At 48.1% G+C, this 22,383-nt stretch overlaps 2 protein-coding genes across 2 annotated transcripts; one reads left to right on the forward strand and one right to left on the reverse strand.

Moving 5' to 3' along the window:
* The first annotated feature begins 12,477 nt into the window (after window positions 1-12,477).
* Window positions 12,478-13,122, forward strand: LOC142302669 (histone H1.01-like). Its single transcript, XM_075343769.1, has one exon. It carries the CDS (start codon window positions 12,478-12,480, stop codon window positions 13,120-13,122), a length of 645 nt encoding a protein of 214 aa, XP_075199884.1.
* Window positions 13,123-17,437: 4,315 nt separating this feature from the next.
* On the reverse strand, window positions 17,438-17,848 carry LOC142302253 (histone H3). The gene has a single exon (XM_075343326.1). It carries the CDS (start codon window positions 17,846-17,848, stop codon window positions 17,438-17,440), a length of 411 nt encoding a protein of 136 aa, XP_075199441.1.
* Window positions 17,849-22,383: the final 4,535 nt, after the last annotated feature.

Consider the following 22,383-nt stretch of genomic DNA (forward strand, 5'->3'; position numbering starts at 1 on the left):
ATAGTGCCGTGTGTGTAATTCGTTAAGACTCGTGAGAAAGAGAAACAACTTCATCGTCTGCAGATCGCTCAGATCTGTGTCGGGCGCTGGGGATCGGCGGATTGTAGACATCTCATCAGAACGTCCGCCCTGAGGCCGCGTGTTATACACGGATGGCGACAAAGAGCGGGAGGAGCTATCGGCCACTAAGCGGGAAGTTCGAATTCGGTTTTCAGCCAATCATCACTTTGCAACAAGTTTCTTGACCTTCCCACCGGCTGCTCCTGTTACAGGCACCACGTGGTCCGTCTCTTGACCCTTCAGTGTCCGTTGTTTCTCGCCGTCGTTCTACGTCAGGGGTGGGGAACCTTTTTTCTGCGGGGGCCATTTGGAAATTTCTACCAACCTTGGGGGCCGCACAAAATTATCAACTTGAAAATTACCCTAATATATTTGGTCAAACAATTATCTCACTGTGGCGGCTGGAGCTTGTACTTTTTGGTGCAGCTGTAATATTAGGCGATGTTGATCTTGTTGCATTTCACAACTGCTATTCCAGGTTTGAGTTGTTTGGGACTGCTGTATATACATCACAGGAGGGTATGGGGGCATATACACCACAGGGGAGGGTTGGGAGGAATATAGAACACTGGGGAGGCTGGGGGCATAGACATCACTGGGGAGCACAGACATAGCTGGGGGCATAAACATTGCTGGGAGGAATATACATCACTAGGGAAGCAGCAGGGCATAGACGTCACTGGGGGTACATACATCACTGGGGGTATATACACATCACTGGGTTGCACAGACAAGACTGGGGGGCATAAACATTGCTGGGGTTATATACATAGCCTGGGGGATGCCGGAGGGACACAGACAGCCCTGGGGGCACAGAGAATGATGGGAGCGGCTGGAGGCACAGACAAACCTGGTGGGCGCTGGGGACACAGATGGCACAGAGAAGGATGGGAGAAGATGAAGGCACAGACAGACCTGGGAGAGGCTCGGGGCACAGAGATAACTGGGGAGACGGCACAGATCACGGCACAGATCACTGCTGGGGAGGGGGGGGGGGCAGATCACTGGGGAGAAAGGAGAGGCACAGGCAGACCCGGGGGAGCTTGGAGGCAGTTAGAGAACTGGGGGAGGCCTGGATCACTGAGTGCTGGAGGTGGCTGCGGGCACGGAGAGCGCTGCTGGCGCGCACAGAGAGGAGCAGCTTCTGCCGGGCACAAGGAGTCGCCACCGCCGCAGCCGGGCACAGGGAGCCACAACCGCCGCTGCCGCATACGGCCCGCAGGCCGTAGGTTCCCCACTCCTGTTCTACGTTATCACAGTAGTAGCACATTGGGAGGTGCGGGGGATGCGGCAGCTCCGTGCAGTGGAGATAATTACTGTTATTAACACAAAGGCTCTTCTCAGAGCCGCCCACATCTTCTGAGAAGCTACAGCTCCTGCTGCGGGGGGAGGGGCGGGAGATCGGCGCAGTTTGCGGTCTTGGTGGCTGGGCACATCGCAGGTTCGGACAGGTTAACAGCGTCTGTGGGAGGAGCAAGAACTCCACTCCATTATCTAATGTATATAGAGTAAATTCAGCATTATATGGCGGTATACTGCAGTGTATTTGAAGGTTTATTGCACTATATGAAGAATCCAGCATACGAGTATTACACAGCGCTATATGGAGGGTGTACGAGACTATTGGGGTAGAAAGCAAAATGGTGCATATAAAGCTCTATATGGCAGTATGGGGAGAATAAGGCTGAAGGGTGTGCAGCGCTCTATGGGGGCATACAACAATATGGGACTTTATAGCAGTATATGGGGGTATAAAGCGCGAGAACTGAAGCAGTATATTAGGGTTACACATAACTATTAAGAGTATACAGCACTGTAGATATATAGCAGTGTATAGAACATAAGAGCGTCTACAGCACTATATGGAGGGTATACAGCGCAGAAGATTAGTGTTAAAGAGCACTAGAGTATTCAGCACTATCTGGAGAGATACCGCCCTATATGGGGAGTAAACTGCAGTAACTATTTGGAGGGTATATAGTCCTATATAGGATGTATACAGCACTATATGGAAGTGTATAGCATTATATGAATGGAGGATATTTAGTTCTTTATGGAAGGAGCACAGCTGTATATGAGGGGTGTACACTACAGCTCTATATGAAGAGTATATAGTGCTATATAGGGACTATGCAGCATTATATGGCGGTATACAGCATTTTACAAGAAGTTTCACATGGTGGCATTAGTGAAAGTTATCAGATTTGCTTATTTGCAATAAGTGATGTGTGAACTAGTGGATGTTCTGGTTTTGCCAGACTTTAACCCCTTCCCCTTCCTTACCCGGCCATTTTTTGGAATTCTGACAAGCGTCACTTTCACAGGTTATAACTCTGGAGCTTCAGCGGATCCCGGCGATTCCGAGATTTGTTTTTTGGTGACCTGTTGTCACATAAAATAGTTAATAAATAACCTTCCCCGCATGTTACTTTACATCAGCACAATTTTTGAAACTTTTTTTTTTTTTTGCTAGAAGGGTTCAGAGTTCATCGGCAATTTTTCATTTTTATAGCAAAATTTACAAACCCATTAATTTAGTGACCACATCACATTTGAAGTGACTTTGAGAGGCCTAGATGATAGAAAATACCGAAAAGTGACACCATTCTAAAAACTGCCCCCCTCACTGCTCATAACATGTGTGAAACCACAAGTGGGAAATATCCAAGTATATATGACACGCCCACAGGGTCTGTGGGGGAGGGCTACCCCTCACCGGCCCGGTTTGGGATGTCACAGCGGCCTGGCCCGGTTCTGTGAACCCGACGATGTCTATAAAAGATGAAGGGGTTGGTTGGGGATGTTGGGAGTAGTAGTTATTTGTGATGCCACCTGTGGTTTGCGGCCAGTTGTTAGCGGCCGCTGCGGAAAGTCGCTCTCTTCTAGGGCAGATGGTGACGCAGCTCGGGTGTTGCAGCTCTCCACAGGCAGAGCTAGGCTGATCCCGGATAGTTCAGAGGCCAGAACTGGTGGGATGCTCCGTGAGTCCTTCCTCCCAGCGCTGTGTTGTGCGAGGCCCTGCGGCTTGTAGCTACGCTGGGACCCGAGTCCTGGGGGTGATTGTTTCCCGTCTTGTATAGCAGGCAGCGCGAGCCTGACGATGGGGTCGCCTTATGCTCCTGGCTCTCTGTGCTGCTTTGTCCCGGGCACTGTTGTGGGCCAGAAGACTTGAAATATTTTGCCCGGGGAATTCAGCTGGCAGGCAGTGAAGTGCCCACCAGCCTAGGGTCCGCACCCTGAGATCTGCGCCGGTCCTGAGGGAGCTATCAGATTCTCCTCTCAGCGACCGTAGTCTCCTGCGTCTCACTTGGTTCCCAGTGGTTTCTCGACTGTGTATGTGGCTCCTCTCTCCCCAGATCAGTTGCCCCGCCCACCTGAGCTAGTGGGTGGGAGGCCCCAGACGATGTGGTGACAATCCTAAATGACCCTACCTTAACCCCGTCCTGGTGAGAGGGCAACTGGCTCATGTGTGTTTGTGAATTGTGAATGACAGACACTGATCTCCTCCTTACCCGGGATGAATACTGCACCTCTGGTGAGGCGTACTACCCTGTGGTGACTGAAGCCTCAGGGGCGCCACACATATAGCGCTGTATATCCTCCCGTGCTCCATATACTGCTGTATAGGCTGCTGTATATCCTCCCTATACAGCTGTATGTGTCCATTTGTTGCTGTTAGTGATGGGGGATCGCGCTGGTGGATTTTTGTTGTTTTGCTGCATAGACTCCATATAGTGCTAAATAGAACTTTATATCAGACGTCCTGACCCCGCGGGTCACACAGAACTTGGAGTGGGCAGAGACTCTCAGCCAATCAGTATGGAGTATGGCTCTAGCATCAGATTAGATCCCCAAACAGACGCTAAGGCTATATGCGCACGCTGCAGTTTTAACTGTACCCAAACTGCAACCAAAACTGCACCTTGTCACAGAGAGCCTGGAAATGTAAACAAACCCAAAGCCTTATAATGATGGTGCATTTTTGCCGCGTTTTTGTTAATGCGTTTTGTAGAAGAGACAAAATATGATAGGATCTAAATGATAGAAAAAAAAATAAATAACAGAATATCTTGATAGAGGGATAGCTAGCTTGACCAGCTATTTTTATTTTAATGAAATGTGGTTTCCCTCCATTGTAGGCTGCAACCTTCAGCTTTCTGCTGTACCTTATACAAAATACATACAGCTGCACACTAAAATGGCATCAATGTATAAGGGAACTCTGGTACTGCATTACTGCTATATGAAAAAACAAGATTTTTAGTTTATGAATTGGCCAATGGATGTAAGCCTGGAAAGCAGCGGCAAGGTAAATCTCAATATTCCGGGTACCTAACTAAAATGCCACTATCTAGGTTAACAAAACATCCGTGTCTGGGCAGCTAGACTAAAAAAATCTAACTTGAAATGCCACTATCTGGACTAACCTCCATGTCTGGGCAGCTAGGACTCCTAGTATAAGGATCATGAACACAGCCTGGTTTATAGGGCGGAGTGCTCAGTCAGAAAAAGACTCACTCAAAATATTTAAAAAAAACTGACCCGCACATCCTACAAGTGTGTATAGGTGCCAGCAGAAAAAACATAGCAAATACAAAATACATACAGCTGCACACTAAAATGGCATCAATGTATAAAGGAACTCTGGTACTGCAATTTTAGTTAGATACCTGGAATATTGAGATTTACCTTGCCGCTGGTGTCCGGGCTTGCATGCATTGGCCAATTCAAAAACTAAAAATCTATTTTTTTCATATAGCAGTAATGCAGTACCAGACTTCCATTATACATTGATGCCATTTTAGTGTGCAGCTGTATGTATTTTGTATTTGCTATGTTTTTTCAGCTGGCACCTATACACATTTGTAGGATGTGGGGGTCAGGTTTTTTTTTATATATATTTTTTTAAATATTCTTCTGTGCCTTGACTGATTATGAAAAATAGAGGGGATCCCACGCTTTTTTAAAAAAGTTTTTTTTTTAAAAAATGTTGTGCGGTCCTCCCCCATTTTTCTATAACCAGCCGACAACTTGGGGAAGATATTATTCGGGTGGCTAGGGCCATAGTTATTTGGCCCTTTCCAGACTAACAATAGCAGCCCACAGCCGCAACAGAAGTAGCGTGTCCATAAGATGCACAAATTCGGGCACTGGACCTGGCTCTTCCCATTGCCCTGATGTGGTGGCGATTGGGGTAATTAGGAGTTAATAGCAGCCCACAGCAGCCAATAAGACCTAGATTTGTGATGGAAGGCCTGTATTAAACTCTCCCTTCACTAACCTGTGAATGAAAGTAACTAAACACAAACAATCCAAAAATCTTTTATTTGAAATAAATGACAAAATAGCACCCTCTTCCACCTCTTTATTAACCCTAAAGCAACCCTACAGGTCCAACGTAACCCATACGATGCCCCACAACGCTTTCAGCACTGCTACATCAGATACTTACAGCGAGTGCCATAAAACAAGACTGTCAGCTTTGAGCTCCACGCAGCAACTTAAGTGAGCCGCACAATCAGCAGTGACATCACTCTGGTGTCGTCCACCTGTGATCGGAAATCTGGCTGCAACTGAAGTGAGCTGCAGGTGGAGGACTCCGTCATCGCTGATCGGGCACGTCACCCTGGCAATCTCCGCTCATCACTACCAGACTGGCTCTCCTCCTCCTTTCCTGACAGCCTCTGCACTTTAGCTCCCAGCCCCTCCGCTTCACCTCTTGATGAGATTTGAAAGCTAGCCCCCTCTGGAGACTACCCAAGGGTCCCCTCTAAAGGTGTGGGAGACCTGGTTGCTATGTGTCTGTGCGTACACACCTCATTCTGGTCTTTAGGATTACTCGGAAGTACTGTCCCAGAATGGGTGTAGTACTCAGTGGTGCCTGACCAGGTCAGGGGCGCCACAGTGGCACAACCCCTGATCCGACCTTTATACAGGCCAAGTGTCACTTGGTGCGCCGGCCAATCATAGACATACCAATACTTGCTAAGGTATGTTACATACATCTAATAATCATTTTGCTGTAGTATGTTGAATATTCTCCATACAGTGCTGATTACCTCCATATAGTGCTATACATTACCATATATACTTACATTGATAAAACCAAATGGGCAAATAAATTGTAATATATATCATAGGGGACTTAAAAATTTTCTGAATAAAGATGAAGATTTTAATTATGGGACTCGCCACTTCATCCTTTTTCATCATAGGGGACTTAGTTTGCACTGTTTCGATAAAGAGCGTAAAAGTCATCCCACCAGAAAAGATGCAGCCAATTATCATGGTTCTTAACTATGGAAGAGTGATTCTGAACCTTAAAGTTTGGGGTTTGCACTGGGCACTGAGTGTTTGAGTCTTGCACCTGTACACCGGCTTTTACCTGTATGTCTGGTTCCCGCTTTGGTTTATCATCTGAATAAAGAGAATGCAGAGCAGCCAATCAGCAAGCATTTCCTATGTGGCACTTCCGGCCACATCACAGCCATGTCAAGTATTGAGAAGTCTGTGTTTGGTGGCGCACCATTGAAGAAAAAAAAACAAACAAATGACATAGGCAACCCCCAGCGGTCTGCTTTACAGTGGCTGAATATCAAAAATAGAGGGGATCCCATGCAGTTTTTATGTTTATTAATTAAATAATGTAAAAAATATACTACTATAAAAAGACTGACAGCGCATCCACAAGGTGTGAACAGGAGCACCCTGAATATTCAACCTTACAAAAATCTGTACAGCAGCATCTGAAAAGCTAAACTATGTAAACATATAATACAAAAGTTTTAGCACAGCATTACTGCTATTGGAAAAAAATGAGAGAAAAGAGTTGTGCGCCTTGTCTTTGGCTCTGGGGGTTACAGTAATTGGCCAATTTTGAAACCAAGTATCTGATTTATTCCAGTAGCAGTAATGCAGGGCAAAAATTCCTCTATTTCAGGGTTACATATTTTAGCTCTTCACATGCTGCTGTACAAATTTTTGTAATGTAAAAAAAATGGCTTGGGATCCCCCCATTGTTAATAAGTTAACCAGCCAAGGTAAAGAAGGTAGCTGGTATTACTAGGGAGGGAAGAACCATGGCTATTGGCCCATCCCAGCCTGATAATATCAGCCTTCAGCCGCCCCAGAATTGGTGTATCACGTTAGATGCAGCAGCTCATTCCGCTTGCCCTGATGCGGTGGCAATATATGGGGTTAATATCAGCTGTGATTTGACAAAAAAACAGCTGCCATCAAGCCTTAGGATAGTAATGAGGAGGCGCAAATGAGCAAGAAGGGCAAGTGACGCCGCTGACCCCGCATCCTCCACAACACAAAGGCTCTTCTAAGAGCCACCACCCCGTCCTCACAGGAGCTGACCCCGTCCTCACAGGAGCTGTCCCCGTCCTCACAGGAGCTGGCCCCGTCCTCACAGGAGCTGGCCCCGTCCTCACAGGAGCTGGCGCCGCTCATCTATTGTGTCTTTAAAATGCTCGAGTTTATTGAGGAATATTGTAACAGTGCACTTTGTATTAGGAGGTTGGCACTTTGGGTATAAGTGGCATTAATGGTTTAAAATATGGGATTCTCTGCTCTGGTCCTTTATACACGATCCCTAACCCTCCATGTTCTGTAGTGTGGTCGCTGTTGTGCCCGGTGATTAACGCCGGGCATTAGATAGGTGTAATGTGGGCAGATGCGGCTCCTGATGACTCCACTAGTGCAGAGCGACCGTGTTCCTGTCCTCACTTCCCATGTGGCGGCGCAGTGTGGTGCACGGACACTGCCGCTCACACTGGATCTATATACAATCACTGCAGATAATGTGTGATAGGAAATCCCATCCCTGTAACTCCAGTGTTATATACCGCCATATCGTACCATGTATCGCGCCTCTATACAGAGCTGTACAGACCACACAGAGCAGAGCCGCCTCTATATAGAGCTGTACAGACCACACAGAGCACAGCCGCCTCTATATAGCGCTGTACAGAGCGCGGCCTCCTCTATATAGAGCTGTACAGAGCACGGCCGCCTCTATATAGAGCTGTACAGAGCACGGCCGCCTCTGTGAGCGCTGAGGTTTCTGCAGACACTGAGCACATGAAATGTGAGCGGCGTCACTGCTGTATGGAATATACGGGATAATAATGGAGACGCTTGTGGATTCCTGAGATCCCATCAGCCGCGACAAGCCGCCTCCTGCGCTGCCCTGACCTCCTCTCTCCATACAGCAGCGGCGCCGCTCACACTTCATACACTCGGGGTTTGCAGACATCTTGGCTCTTCCAGAGGCGCTGGATTCTTCTGTGGATTCTGCGGGGATTGGACGTGTTCACATTTGCTGTATGCGGAGTCGCTGCTCAGTTCTCTTTATGCTGCACAGACCCCATTATAAGCCCCCATATAGCGCTGAATATAAACCTACATAAGAGACAGTCACTCAGCCCCAGACCCCCCCCCCCTGACACCGCGGGGCGCAGAGGACAGAGAGCGGGGGAAACTCAGTCATTGTGCGGGGATTTCAAATTTAGAGCTCAGCCAATCAGCGCACAGTATGATTCTGCCTCCGCCCACACAATTCCTTCCACAGATGCTCGGTGTTAACCCCTTAGTGCCTGTGATGAATCCGCTTGCTATTAGAACAAAACAGAAATTTAAGGCTGAGGGATTTACACCACTATGGAGAAAATATAAGCGGCTCTATATAAAGTGATATGTGGAAGGAGAATACAGCACTATAGGAGGTAGGAGATATTCAACTTGTTATAGATAATAAAACAGAAAAATGACAGTTTACAGCAGTATATGGAAGTATAGAGCACTATGGATGGTGTATAGGAGACTGCATGGGGTATACTGTACTATGTGCACGTATACACCACTATATTGAAGGATCCAATACTTTATAGATCTACAGAACATTATGGAGTATACAGCGGGGAGATCATTGACCTGTTGTCACATATTTAATCTGCTCAGTCACTGACTATAATGTTGTAATAGTCACTTGAGAATTTTTTAAGTAAGATAATTGACTATCTATAGGGGAGACTTTAGTGAATAATTATAATAATACGTTGGCCCCTCTCAGATCTATTGATCTATCAGCATTGTATGATCTGTTCAGTAACTGGTCTCCTGTAATAGAAGAATCAGCGCCATATGCCTTCAGTCTGCTCTGTAAATAATGCAGAATGAGTGCTTTATAATAAAGCCCGTGTAATATGTACTGTGGATGAGTAAATTATATTTAGGCAGCAGTTTGCACTTCACGTTTTTTCATATTTGTGACTTCCATAATTTGACATTATAGGAATTGATTTTAAATCTATAGACAAAGGTTAACTTTCAGCCCCGGGGCACTTTCCGTTTTTGCGTTTTTGTTTTTTGCTCCCCTTCTTCCGAGAGCCGTAACTTTTTTATTTTTCCGTCAATCTTGCCATATGAGGGCTTGTTTTTTGCGGGACAAGTTGTACTTTTAAATGAAACCATAAGTTTTACCATATGGTGTACTGGAAAGCAGCAAAAAAATTCCAAGTGTGGAAAAATTGCAAAAAAAGTGTGATGGCACAATAGTTTTTGGGATGTTTTATTCACGGTGTTCACTATATGGTAAAACTGATGTGTGGGTATGATACCTGAGGTCGGTGCGAGTTTGTAGACACCAAACATGTATAGGTTTACTTGTATCTAAGGGGTTAAAAAAAATTCACAAGTTTGTCCAATAAAAGTGGCGCACGTTTTGCGCCATTTTCCGAAACACGTAGCGTTTTTATTTTTTGGGATCTATGGCTCAGTGACGGCTTATTTTTTGCGTCTCGAGCTGATGTTTCTAATGGTAGCATTTTTGCGCAGATGCTACGTTTTGATCGCCTGTTATTGCATTTTGCGTAAAACTTGCGGCGACCAAAAAACGTAATTTTGGCGTTTGGAATTTTTTTTGCCACTACGCCGTTTACCAATCAGATTAATTGATTTTATATTTTGATAGATCGGGCATTTCTGAACGCGGCGATACCAAATATGTGTATATTTATATATTTTTTAACCCTTTAATTTTCAATGGGGGGAAAGGGGGGTGATTTGAACTTTTAGGTTTTTTGTTTTTTTTTTATTTTTTAAAACTTTTTTTTTACTTTTTTTATTTTATTTTACTAGTTCCCCTAGGGGGCTATAGCGATCAGCAATCCGATTGCTGATCGCTATCTGCTGATCACAGCTATACCGCTGTAAACAGCAGAAATAGTCACTTTCTTTCATCCTCTGCTCCGTGCCGAGGAAGAATGAAAGTGAAACTTCTTAGCACCAGGCGTCATCACATGACCCTGTGCTACGATGGAAACCACCGAACGTCACGTGATCACTCACGTGACGTCCGGAGGGGCGGCGGTAAGAAAAAAAGATGGCCGCGCGCATATAGATCTCGCTGCCAGACTTTGGCAGCGAGATCTAAGGGGTTAATGTTCCGGGTGGAATGCGATTCCACTCGGAACATGTAGGCACACATGTCAGCTGTTGAAAACAGCTGATATGTGTGCCGATCCACGCCGCCTGCCCGCAGCAGGGGGCGGGGATTACCGGGACACGATCCATGACGGAAAGATTCGTCCATGGTCGTGAAGGGGTTAAGGAAACCTGTGAAACAATTTAAAAAAAAAAAATCTGGAAGACATTTATTACACGTTCAGTGAATGTGACGTGCAGGGATAAATGCTATAGACACAAGTAAAAACAGACTGAAGGAGATTGCTTATTCATCCTCCTCTTCTTCATCATGATCCTCCTCTCTTGCACTCTTCAGGCTCAGCAGGGACCTTTTTTGCTGTATCTACCGTAGTTTGCCTTTGGACCTATACAGCGCCATATCCTTGTACGTCTTCAGTTTGTTTTTTTGCTTCTCTTATGGCGCTTTGCTCCATGATGAATTGTTTTTCCACATCTCTCCTAATTTCTTTGCCTCGTCCCCAATGATCAGACCTGGCTGCTGCCCTCTGATTTCAGGAGGGAAGTTGGAGTAAAACAAGAAGAAAACAGAGGGAGCATTTGAGTCCTTAACCCTAGAACGCATACCTGGGGCCTCACAGGCCTGCTAGGTAATTTGTTTTCTATGGTAGATTGTGATGCTTGCGCGTTCTAGGGTTAAACTTCTTTACTTTTTCATGTGAGCTTTAATTTCACTTTCATAACCAACTTTGTCCGCTTTCTCCATGTCTTCACTTTTCTTTCTCTGTAGCAGCCATAACCTTCCCCTGTTCCAGGCACTTACTGGAGAATTCTGCAAAGTTCAAGGATACATCAGGATGGTTTTCCTTCTCTTCTCTGCAAGTCTGTATAAGTAAACATAGGAAAACACTATACTGTGCACACTGCTGTATATATATATTGTACACACAGCTGTTTATATTGTGCATGCTGCTGTATACATATTTATATATACTTCTGTATACACTACACCCTGCTCTATTATTATGGATACTTATAAGGCTGCTGATCAGTGCTGATTGTGCAGTATATACAGCGGTGCTCTGTGTGTGGATTCTGCATTTTGTGTCTCCGCTTCTTCCTCAGTATTTCACCTTTTGCACAATATTTGGTGTCACTTGTGTGAATTAATATTTCTGTGATCACAAGGATTTTTTTCTGCTTTCTGATGGGGAGTGAGTCACATTGTGAAGCCATCGCCCGATCACAGCTCTTCCCTCCATTACAGGCCTCAGAGATAAAAGCTTCACAGAGGATAAGACACAATCTTGTGCCGGAGATCGCACTCATCCTCCTCCGGGTGTGATCCACTAATGTGGAGACGTGTCCTCCCCCCAATACTCTGCACACACGGGATAGATTTATATTCCAGCTCCGGGAGGTGCAGGCAGCGGAGGACATCGCCTGTGTTACCCTTCTGGGCTCTCAGCAGCTCCAGGTCGCCCCCACATCGTACAATCCGCTTCCTGCACGATGGATATTGTAGTGAAGATCCCTGTGGTGGTGACAAGAGCCGGGAATAGGAGGACGAGCTCCCGCAGCAGGTTTATCTTCCCGGACACTCAGTGATGAGCAGATCGGGAGGACGGCGGCGCTGATCCCGGGATCCTCTGCACTCTTTCCCGGCATCTCTGGCAGTGACGGCCACACACGCTCCGCGGAGATGATGGCGGAGGAGAAGTGATGGCGGAAGCTCCTCACCCGTCCGGCTGTAGCCGATAATATAGAGCTTTTATCCCGGGCAGGGAAGCACAAGGGGAGAGCGGAGCTTCACTGGGCTCAGCCGGGAGAAGGCGGGGCCTGTGCTCAGTGTCAGCCAATAGAAGCGTAAGACGGTGCAGCTCAGCAGCCAATCAGTGCGCAGTAAGACTGTATATATAACAGGCGCCTCCAGCTCCGGCCTCAGTATTTTTCTCAGGAGATTTTTTGTGTTTATTTCCCGCTCACACGATGGCAGAGACCGCACCGGCCGCCGCTCCTCCCCCCGCCGGACCGGCCGCCAAATCTAAGAAGGTGCCAAAGAAATCAGGTGCCGCCAAGAAAAGCAGCAAAACCTCCGGTCCCAGCGCCTCCGAGCTGATCATGAAAGCCGTGTCCGCCTCCAAGGAGCGCAGTGGGGTGTCTCTGGCCGCCCTGAAGAAGCTTCTGTCTGCCGGAGGATACGATGTGGAGAAGAATAACAGCCGCCTGAAGCTGGCCATCAAGGCTCTGGTCAACAAGGGCTCCCTGCTCCAGGTGAAGGGCAGCGGCGCCTCCGGGTCCTTCAAGCTGAACAAGAAGCAGGAGACGAAGGACAAGGCGACCAAGAAGAAGCCAGCAGCTGCGGCCAAGCCTAAGAAGCCGGCAGCCAAGAAAGCGGCCAAATCTCCAAAGAAGCCCAAGAAGGTTCCGGCCGCGGCCAAGAAAAGCCCGAAAAAGGCCAAGAAGCCCGCAGCAGCCGCCAAGAAAGTGGCAAAGAGCCCCAAGAAGCCGAAGGCCGCTCCAAAGCCCAAGAAGGTGACGAAGAGTCCGGCTAAGAAGGCGGCAAAGCCCAAAGCTGCCAAGAGTCCGGCTAAGAAGGCGACTAAAGCCAAGAAGCCCGCGGCCAAGAAATAAGCGGGAGCCGCTCTGTCCTACCACAAAGGCTCTTCTCAGAGCCACCACCTTGTCCTGCAGAGCTGTATGATCAGTGCCACCACCTTGTCCTGCAGAGCTGTATGATCAGTGCCACCACCTTGTCCTGCAGAGCTGTATGATCAGTGCCACCACCTTGTCCTGCAGAGCTGTATGATCAGTGCCACCACCTTGTCCTGCAGAGCTGTATGATCAGTGCCACCACCTTGTCCTGCAGAGCTGTATGATCAGTGCCACCACCTTATCCTGCAGAGCTGTATGATCAGTGCCACCACCTTGTCCTGCAGAGCTGTATGATCAGTGTCACCACCTTGTCCTGCAGAGCTGTATGATCAGTGCCACCACCTTGTCCTGCAGAGCTGTATGATCAGTGCCACCACCTTGTCCTGCAGAGCTGTATGATCAGTTTTATCACTTAGTCTCCTCTGTATGATCATTGCCGAGTTTTTCCGCTATGTAGATTTGCGCGGTGATCTCGTACAAGGGAATGTCGACACTGAACCCGTGTCTGCATGTCGGGAGCAGAGTTTTCGGGGATGTGATAATGCGGGGGCTGCACTGTACAGCGCTGTGTGCGGGGAGATGGAGCTGCAGTTACATCGGTGGCGGCTGCTCCAGAGCCGCGTGCAGCCGGCATGTGACATCTGTTTACAGCGACCTGAAAAGTGTGGTAACAGGTTCGGGTGTACAGAGTGGGAGGGGAGAAGGGCGGGGTTTCTGAAGGGATGTACTTCATCTGAAAAATGATTGGTTAGAGACATCAGGCGATTGTTAACGTCTTTTGTGTGTTTAATAAGCAGCCAAACTACAAGAACAACAAATGTACCATATAGGAAATACGGCAGCTGTCAGTCACATGACCTGTCTATATGTGTATGTGTGAGCTAATATATACTGTCAGGGGGAGGGCTTTCTGTTGCCTGGAGATTTATCAGGCTGCCAATAGCAACCAATCACAGCTTAGCTTCTATTTTGCTACAGTTAATTAATCTGAGCTCTGATTGGTTAATATAGGCAACAATTTAATAATTACATTTCTATTTGTATTGTGGTTTTTGTGTGCAGAATACTTTTGTTAATACATTCTATTTTGGTAACAGCAGTTATTATCCCGGGCGAAGCCGGGGAGTACAGCTAGTGCTTTATAGATATACAGAACATTATGGAGTATACGGCACAGCGGGGAAATTATTAGGTTGAACTTGTCACATATTTTAGCAGATGTTTTTCGGGGCCCGAATAGAGCTCTGTACTGCTATAGAGCGCTGTATAACGTCCATACAGGGCTTTCTACATCATAAAGTGCTCTGCACGTCAATGTAATGCTGTATACTCCTATATATAGTGCTGGATGCCCCCTAATAGAATAGATCACCATATAGTGCTGAATTTAACCTATATATTACATTTTCACTGAGAGCCGGAGTCGCTCCCGCCTAACACCGCGGATCACTCAGAACAGAGTGAGAGAAAAGCAGCGTCAGGGAAAAATTCTAAGCCCAGACAATCAGCACTAATCAGGTCTCTGCCTCCATCCACACACCCTAGCCGTTAACCCCTTCGTGCCCTCGATGTTTCCAGACGCACCTAAAGCAGCGTAGCCCCGATATCCCGCCCCTCCCCCCGCAGCAGGAGCTGTAGCTTCCTCTCAGAAACTGTGGGTGGCTCTTAAAAGAGCCTTTGTTTTGTTTTTTTTTAGCAAAATCATTAACCCCCGAAGCCGTAGAGAGTGCGGCCCTGGCGCTTGAGCGCGTACACCACGTCCATGGCGGTGACGGTCTTCCTCTTGGCGTGCTCGGTGTAGGTGACGGCGTCACGGATCACGTTCTCCAGGAAGACTTTCAGGACGCCGCGAGTCTCCTCATAGATGAGGCCGGAGATGCGCTTGACGCCTCCTCTGCGGGCGAGACGGCGGATGGCGGGCTTGGTGATGCCCTGGATGTTGTCCCGGAGAACCTTCCTGTGCCGCTTGGCGCCGCCCTTCCCCAGACCTTTCCCTCCTTTGCCGCGTCCAGACATCTTCCACGTAATCAGCAGAAAACTATGACTGACAAGTGCACAGTCCTCCTTTATATAGAGCGAGGGAGGACCAGAAAGAGAACAGGAGAGATGACGTATTTCAGAGGCGGGAAATTTATATAATCGGATCCGTCCCTTCTCTGCTGATTGGCTGAGCGCAGGACTGTTGGTGATTTTGAATTTCCCGCTCATTGTCCGGTTATTCTCCCGCTTCTACCGCGATGTTAAATATAGACACAACCTTCATTCCAGTAAACCTCATATAGTGCCATACATATTACTGCTGTACACTCCCACATGGTGCTGTATACCTGCATACATTAGCCATATACGTACAACATATTGATCTATAAGCCCATATAGTACTAACGTGTATAGTCCTCATATGATCCTGTATACCTCCAAGTACTGTTGCAGACTGCCATATTGTGTTATACAACACGCACCAATAAATCATTTTCTGTCCATGGAGCTGATTTCTCCTCTGTATTTAGTCTCGGCAGTAACTATCCGTGCTCCGCACATGACTGCACTCAGGCATTACTGGGGAGCTGGACTTTGTCTCCTCAGTCCCGATTACCACCATATAGTGCTGTACACCCTGTATACAATGTACTACAAATCACCATAGAGCATATTACATCCACATACTCTGTACCCCCATATGGCGCTTTATATTTCCAGACTATCGTGTAGGGGCCGATATCAGAACAGTGACTGCAAATCACAGCCCCAGATAAACCAGTAACACGCGAGATTATCTCCACTGCACGGAGCAGCCACATCCCCCGCACTCCATGTGCTACATTACAGATATGTAGCTAGAGATCAGCGGCGCCAGCTTCTGTGATGAATGGGTGGTGGCTCTTAGAAGAGCCTTTGTGGTGTGGAGCAGCAGTATTGCCTCACTTGGTGCTGTTGTACTTGGTGACGTCCTTGGTGCCCTCGGACACGGCGTGCTTGGCCAGCTCTCCGGGCAGCAGCAGGCGCACGGCGGTCTGCATCTCCCGGGAAGTGGAGCGTTTGATGCTCCCGCTCTGCAGTGACCGGAGTATAAGGAAGCAGTGACTGCAGAAGCGGAGTCTCGGTGCTGAGCGGCCGCTGCTCACTCTCCTGACAGCGGCTTTTACTTCTACATTCAGATATTTCACATTAGAAGCTGCAAAAACAACAACGGAGATTGGAAAACGAGAATTAGAGGAAGAGGCGGAGCTGAAGCGTCATTAGCCGCAGTCCTCTGTGCGGTCCGCCGCCCGGTGACTGCGGGGGATGTTCTGGCTGCGGGAGATCGGGTTCAGTCCTTACTTCTGGGAAATAAAAAGGACTGTGATAACGAAGAACGACGGCGAGAAACACCGGACACTGAAGGGTTAACAGAGACAGACCACGTGGTGAAAATCGAATTTGAACCTTCCCGCTCAGTGGCCGATAGCTCCTCCCACTCTGTCTCCATCGTGTAACACGCGGCCTCAGGGCGGACGTTCTGCTATTTCTACATCCGCCGATTCCCAGCACAGATCTGTGCGATCTGCAGACGATGAAGTTGTTTCTCTTTCTCACGAGTCTTAACTAATTACAAACACGGCACTATTTGAACAGAGCGAAATCAAAGACCGATACAATCTCCGCACAACCTGCAGATATTCTCCAAGCAGAACAGCGCCCTGGAGTGCGGATCCCCCAGTCCCCGAAATCAGACACCGGATCCCAATAACCGCATCACAGGGCGCATGAGTATGGCTGCGGAACCTTCCTCCTTCCGTCACTGATCGCTGTGATCCTGACGGGACTGGAGCCGCAAGAAGTAACCACAGCATCTCCTGCTCCAGCGTCACACAATCCGATCACTGCACCCGACACAGCAGGGATTGTAGCGTCTCCAGGATCAGGGGCGGCTCTGAGAAAAGACTGTTAGCATAAGTCGGTCTGGAGGACAATGGAGCTTATGGGCATGGAATAAAAAAAAAAAAAAAAAAAAAAAGCTCCACCACCACCAAGAGGGTGCCGCATATTGAGCAGCTCTAAGTAATTGGACATATAGTAAGAAACCACACCGGTGCGATAATCCAGATCCAGGCGGACACTGCGGCTTGTGCTGACGGAGCAGAGAAAATAAGCAACAGACAGAAGACACAGCGCCGCCCGTCACATGTAGAGACCGCGCCCCGGACACTGCAGGGAATGAGGAGAATCAGAGACCAGGAATCAGCTCGTCTGAGGGAGGATGTGGTGGCTCTGAAAAGAGCCTTTGTGTTGTGCTCGGGGGTGCGGGACAGATCTACGCCCTCTCCCCGCGGATCCGGCGGGCCAGCTGGATGTCTTTGGGCATGATGGTGACCCTCTTGGCGTGGATGGCGCACAGGTTGGTGTCCTCGAACAGCCCCACCAGATAAGCCTCGCTGGCCTCCTGCAGGGCCATGACGGCCGAGCTCTGGAAGCGCAGATCGGTCTTGAAGTCCTGGGCGATCTCTCTCACCAGGCGCTGGAAGGGAAGCTTCCGGATCAGCAGCTCGGTGGATTTCTGGTAGCGGCGGATCTCCCGGAGAGCGACTGTCCCCGGCCGGTAGCGATGCGGCTTCTTCACTCCGCCGGTGGCGGGAGCGCTCTTCCTGGCGGCCTTAGTGGCCAGCTGCTTCCGGGGAGCTTTCCCTCCGGTGGATTTACGGGCGGTCTGCTTAGTTCTGGCCATAGCTCTGTATAGAGGAGACCAGAAGTGATGCGAGGAGCGGCGGGAGCAGAGTATTTATCCTCCTGTGCGCGTCCTCATTGGTCTTTGAAAAACACGCCCCCTTCACGCTATTAAGTATTAACCCCTTCACCCCCGGCCACTAAAACACCCTAATGACCGGGCCATTTTTTGCAATTCTGACCAGTGTCACTTTGACAGGTTATAACTCTGGAACGCTTCAACGGATCCTGGCGATTCTGAGATTGTTTTTTCGTGACATATTGTGCTTCATGTCAGTTGTAAATTTAGGCCGATACTTTTTGCGTTTATTTGTGAAAATTTAGGAAATTGTGCGAAAATTTTGAAAATTTCGCAATTTTCAAACTTTGAAAATTTATGCCCATAAATCTGAGAGATATGTCACACAAAATAGTTACTAAATAACATTTCCCACTTGTCAACTTTACATCAGCGCAATTTTCGAAAAAATTTTTTTTTTCGTTAGGAAGTTAGAAGGGGTCAAAGTTCATCAGCAATTTCTAATTTTTCCAACAAAATTTACAAAATATTTTTTTTAGGGACCACATCACATTTGAAGTGACTTTGAGAGGCCAAGGTGACAGAAAATACCCAAAAGTTACCCCATTCTAAAAACTGCACCCCTCACACTGCTCAAAACCACATCCAAGAAGTTTATTAACCCTTTAGGTGCTTCAGAGGAACCAAAGCAATGTGGTAGGAAAAAATGAAAATTTTACTTTTTAACACAAAAATGTTACTTTAGCCATAAAATTTTCATTTTTACAATGGAGAAAAGAGAAAGTGCACCCTACAATTTAGTGTGCATTTTCTCCTGAGTACGCTGATACCCCATATGGGGTAAAAATCAATTGTTTGGGCGCACAGCGGAGCTCGGAAGGGAAGGAGCGCCATTTGAATTTGTGAACGCAAAATTAGCTGCACTAATTAGCGGACGCCATGTCGGGTTTGAAGACCCCCTGAGGTGCCTAAACAATGGAGCTCCCCCACAAGTGACCCCATTTTGGAAACTAGAGCCCTCAAATATTTTTTCTAGAGGTTTGATAAGCACTTTGAACACCTGGGGGCTTCACAGAAGTTTATAACGTTGAGCCGTGAAAAGAAAAAAAAAAAAATTTACCACAAAACTGTTGCTTCAACTAGGTAGCTTTTTTTTTCACAAGGGTATCGGGAAAAATTGCAACATAAAATGTATTGTCCATTTTCTCCTGAGTGCGCTGATACCCCATATGTGGTTGAAATCAAATGTTTGGACACACGGCAGTGCTCGGAAGGCAAGGAGCGCCATTTGAATGCAAAATTAGCTGAACTCATTAGCGGACTCCATGTCAGGTTTGAAGACCCCCTGAGGTGCCTAAACAATGGAGCTCCCCCACAAGTGACCCCATTTTGGAAACTAGAACCCTCAAATAATTTTTCTAGATGTTTGGTGAGCACTTTGAACACCTGGGGGCTTCACAGAAGTTTATAACGTTGAGCCGTGAAAAGAAAAAACAATTTTTTTACCACGAAACTGTTGCTTCAACTAGGTAGCTTTTTTTTTCACAAGGGTATCGGGCAAAAATGCAACATAAAATGTATTGTCCATTTTCTCCTGAGTACGCAGATACCTCATATGTGGTGGAAATCAAATGTTTGGACACACGGCAGTGCTCGGAAGGCAAGGAGCGCCATTTGAATGCAAAATTAGCTGCACTCATTAGCGGACGCCATGTCAGGTTTGAAGACCCCCTGAGGTGCCTAAACAATGGAGCTCCCCCACAAGTGACCCCATTTTGGAAACTAGAACCCTCAAATAATTTATCTAGATGTTTGGTGAGCACTTTGAACACCTGGGGGCTTCACAGAAGTTTATAACGTTGAGCGGTGAAAAGAAAAAAAAAAAAATTACCACAAAACTGTTGCTTCAACTAGGTAGCTTTTTTTTCACAAGGGTATCGGGAAAAAATGCACCATAAAACGTATTGTCCATTTTCTCCTGAGTACGCAGATACCTCACATGTGGTGGAAAGTAATTGTTGGGCGCATGGCGTGGCTCAGAAGAGAAGGGCACCATTTGACAGCAAAATTGATTGGAATCATTAGCGGACGCCATGTCACGTTTTTAGACCCCCCCCATGGTGCCTAAACAGTGGAGCTCCCCCACAAATTACCCCATTTTGGAACTAGACCCCTCAAGGAATTTATCTAGATGTTTAGTGAGCCCCTTGTACCCCCAGGAGCTCCACTGAAAGTTGATAACGTTGAACCGTGAAAATTATTTATTTATTTTAAATTTTTTTTTTTAAATTTTTGCAGCAACAAGGTAGCTTTTTTTTTTCCTTTTACAACGGTATCAGGAAAAAATGCACCATAAAACGTATTGTGCAATTTTTCCCGAGTACGCAGATACCTCACATGTGGTGGAAATCAATTGTTTGGGCGCATGGCGGGGCTCAGAAGAGAAGGAACGCCATTTGACTTTTCAAACGCGCAGACGCGGTGCACTGATCGGCCGCTGCAGGAGGCACGGTCGGATGAGATACAAAAAGCGCTGGGGATACGGGAAAAAAGAAAAAAAGTCACGCCAAAAATTGAGCAGGGATGTTGATCCGCGCTCAGCGGGACGCACGGACAGATGCGATACTTTTTTTTTCGTATCCCCGACGCTTTTTGTATTGCATCAGTCCGTGCGTCCCGCCGAGCGCTGATCAGGGATGCACATAACGGATCGGCATCCCTGCTCAATTTTTGGCGTGACTTTTTTTTCTGTATCCCCGATGCTTTTTGTCACGCCAAAAATTGAGCAGGGATGCCGATCCGTTATGTGCATCCCTGATCAGCGCTCGGCGGGACGCACGGACAGATGCGATACAAAAAGCGTCGGGAATACGGGAAAAAAAGTCCCGCCGAAAACTGACCACGGATGCAGATACGTTATCTGCATCCCTGATCAGCGCTCGGCGGGACGCACGGACGCATGAGGTGTAAAAATAGAAAGGGGATAGAGGAAAAAAAACAAAAAAAAAAAGTTATACTCACAGTGCCCAGAGGATTAGTAGGAGGAACAGAAGGCAAGGAATAGCTTTACAGCAGCAGCCAACAGGCAGGAAGTTGGACAGCTCAGCAGAAGACCCAGGAAGAAGGACCCAGCGATGGAGGCAGATGTGATCGGCCGGTGAAGACAGGTAAGAGGACGTCGGTGGGACAGCAGAGGGGGACGGGGAGAGAAGAGGGGGACAGCAGAGGGGGAGGGGGAGAGCAGAGGAGGGAGATACCGGAGGAGCTGCAGAAAAGAGATCACGGGGGAGGCCGGCAGATTGGGATGTCGGGGGGCAGACTGGGATGTCGGGGGGCAGACCGGGATGTCTGGGGGCAGATCGGGATGTCTGAGGGCAGATCGGGATGTCTGGGGGCAGATCGGGATGTCGGGGGGGGCAGATCGGGATGTGGGGGGGCAGATCGGGATGGCGTGGGGCAGATTGCAGGGGGGCACGGGCAGGGGCCATTACGGGAGTGCGCAGGAGCAAATCACAAGAGCGCGCAGGGGCTGCAAGAGAGCAGGGGAGGAGGGATACCGGAGGAGCTGCAGAATAGAGATGGCGGGGGGAAGATCGGGATGTCGGGGGGGCAGATCGGGATGTGGGGGGGGCAGAGCGCAGGGGGACACGAGCAGGGGCCATTACGGAAGCGCGCAGGGGCTGCAAGGTGAGCACAATACTCACCGCTCCTGCTCCGTGACGTGGCAGCAGCAGCGGTGGCGTGGTACCACTAGTACCAGACAGTGCTGCACGCTGCCATGTTGGGGGAGGGTCCCCAGACCAGCACAGGCCTGGGGAGGCGGCCACTGGCAGATCAGACCGCCCCACTGCACACTGATTGGAGCGATTGCGCGTCATAGCACGATCGCTCCAATCAGTGCTGCAGGGGGGGGGCCACGGTGTCTGCTTGCTTCCAGCCAATGATCGGAGCTGCTGTAGCCCCGGTCCTAGCTGGATTTTACAAGATCACGTAATTTTTGGCATTTTTTTTGCCGAAAACAGCGTGATCAATGTGATTGGCGGTTCCGATTTGAACAGCCAATCACATCGATCGCCTATGGGGGGTGGCGATGCCACCCCCCTGGGGTCAAGCAAAGGTCCCCTGCTGTAAGAAACAGCAGGGGACATCATTTGAAAGCCGTTGCTATGGCCACGGCAATCAAATGAAGTGTAGGCCGTAAAATTACGTCCCTGGTCGTTAAGTCACGTTAAAATAGGACGTAATTTTACGGCCCACGGTCGTGAAGGGGTTAATCAGATTTTTATTTTTGAAGGATAATACCAGACTTGTGTGTGTTTTAGGGCGATTATGTGGTGAGGTGGGTGTATGTGTGGTGAGATGTGTGCTGAGGGTGGTATATGTGTTCAAGCACGTGGTAGTGTGTGGTGCATTGTGTGTGTGTGTGTGTGTGTTCATATCCCCGAGTGTAGTGAGTATCCCATGTCGGGGCCCCACCTTAGCAGCTGTACGGTATATACTCTTTGGCGCCCTCGCTC

This window comes from Anomaloglossus baeobatrachus, chromosome 4, assembly GCF_048569485.1.
Source record: "Anomaloglossus baeobatrachus isolate aAnoBae1 chromosome 4, aAnoBae1.hap1, whole genome shotgun sequence".
Taxonomy (NCBI): domain Eukaryota; kingdom Metazoa; phylum Chordata; class Amphibia; order Anura; family Aromobatidae; genus Anomaloglossus; species Anomaloglossus baeobatrachus.

Excerpts from the sequence above, each read along its gene's own strand:
- LOC142302253 (XM_075343326.1), bottom strand. The coding sequence starts at position 17,848 with ATGGCCAGAACTAAGCAGACCGCCCGTAAATCCACCGGAGGGAAAGCT.
- LOC142302669 (XM_075343769.1), top strand. The coding sequence starts at position 12,478 with ATGGCAGAGACCGCACCGGCCGCCGCTCCTCCCCCCGCCGGACCGGCC.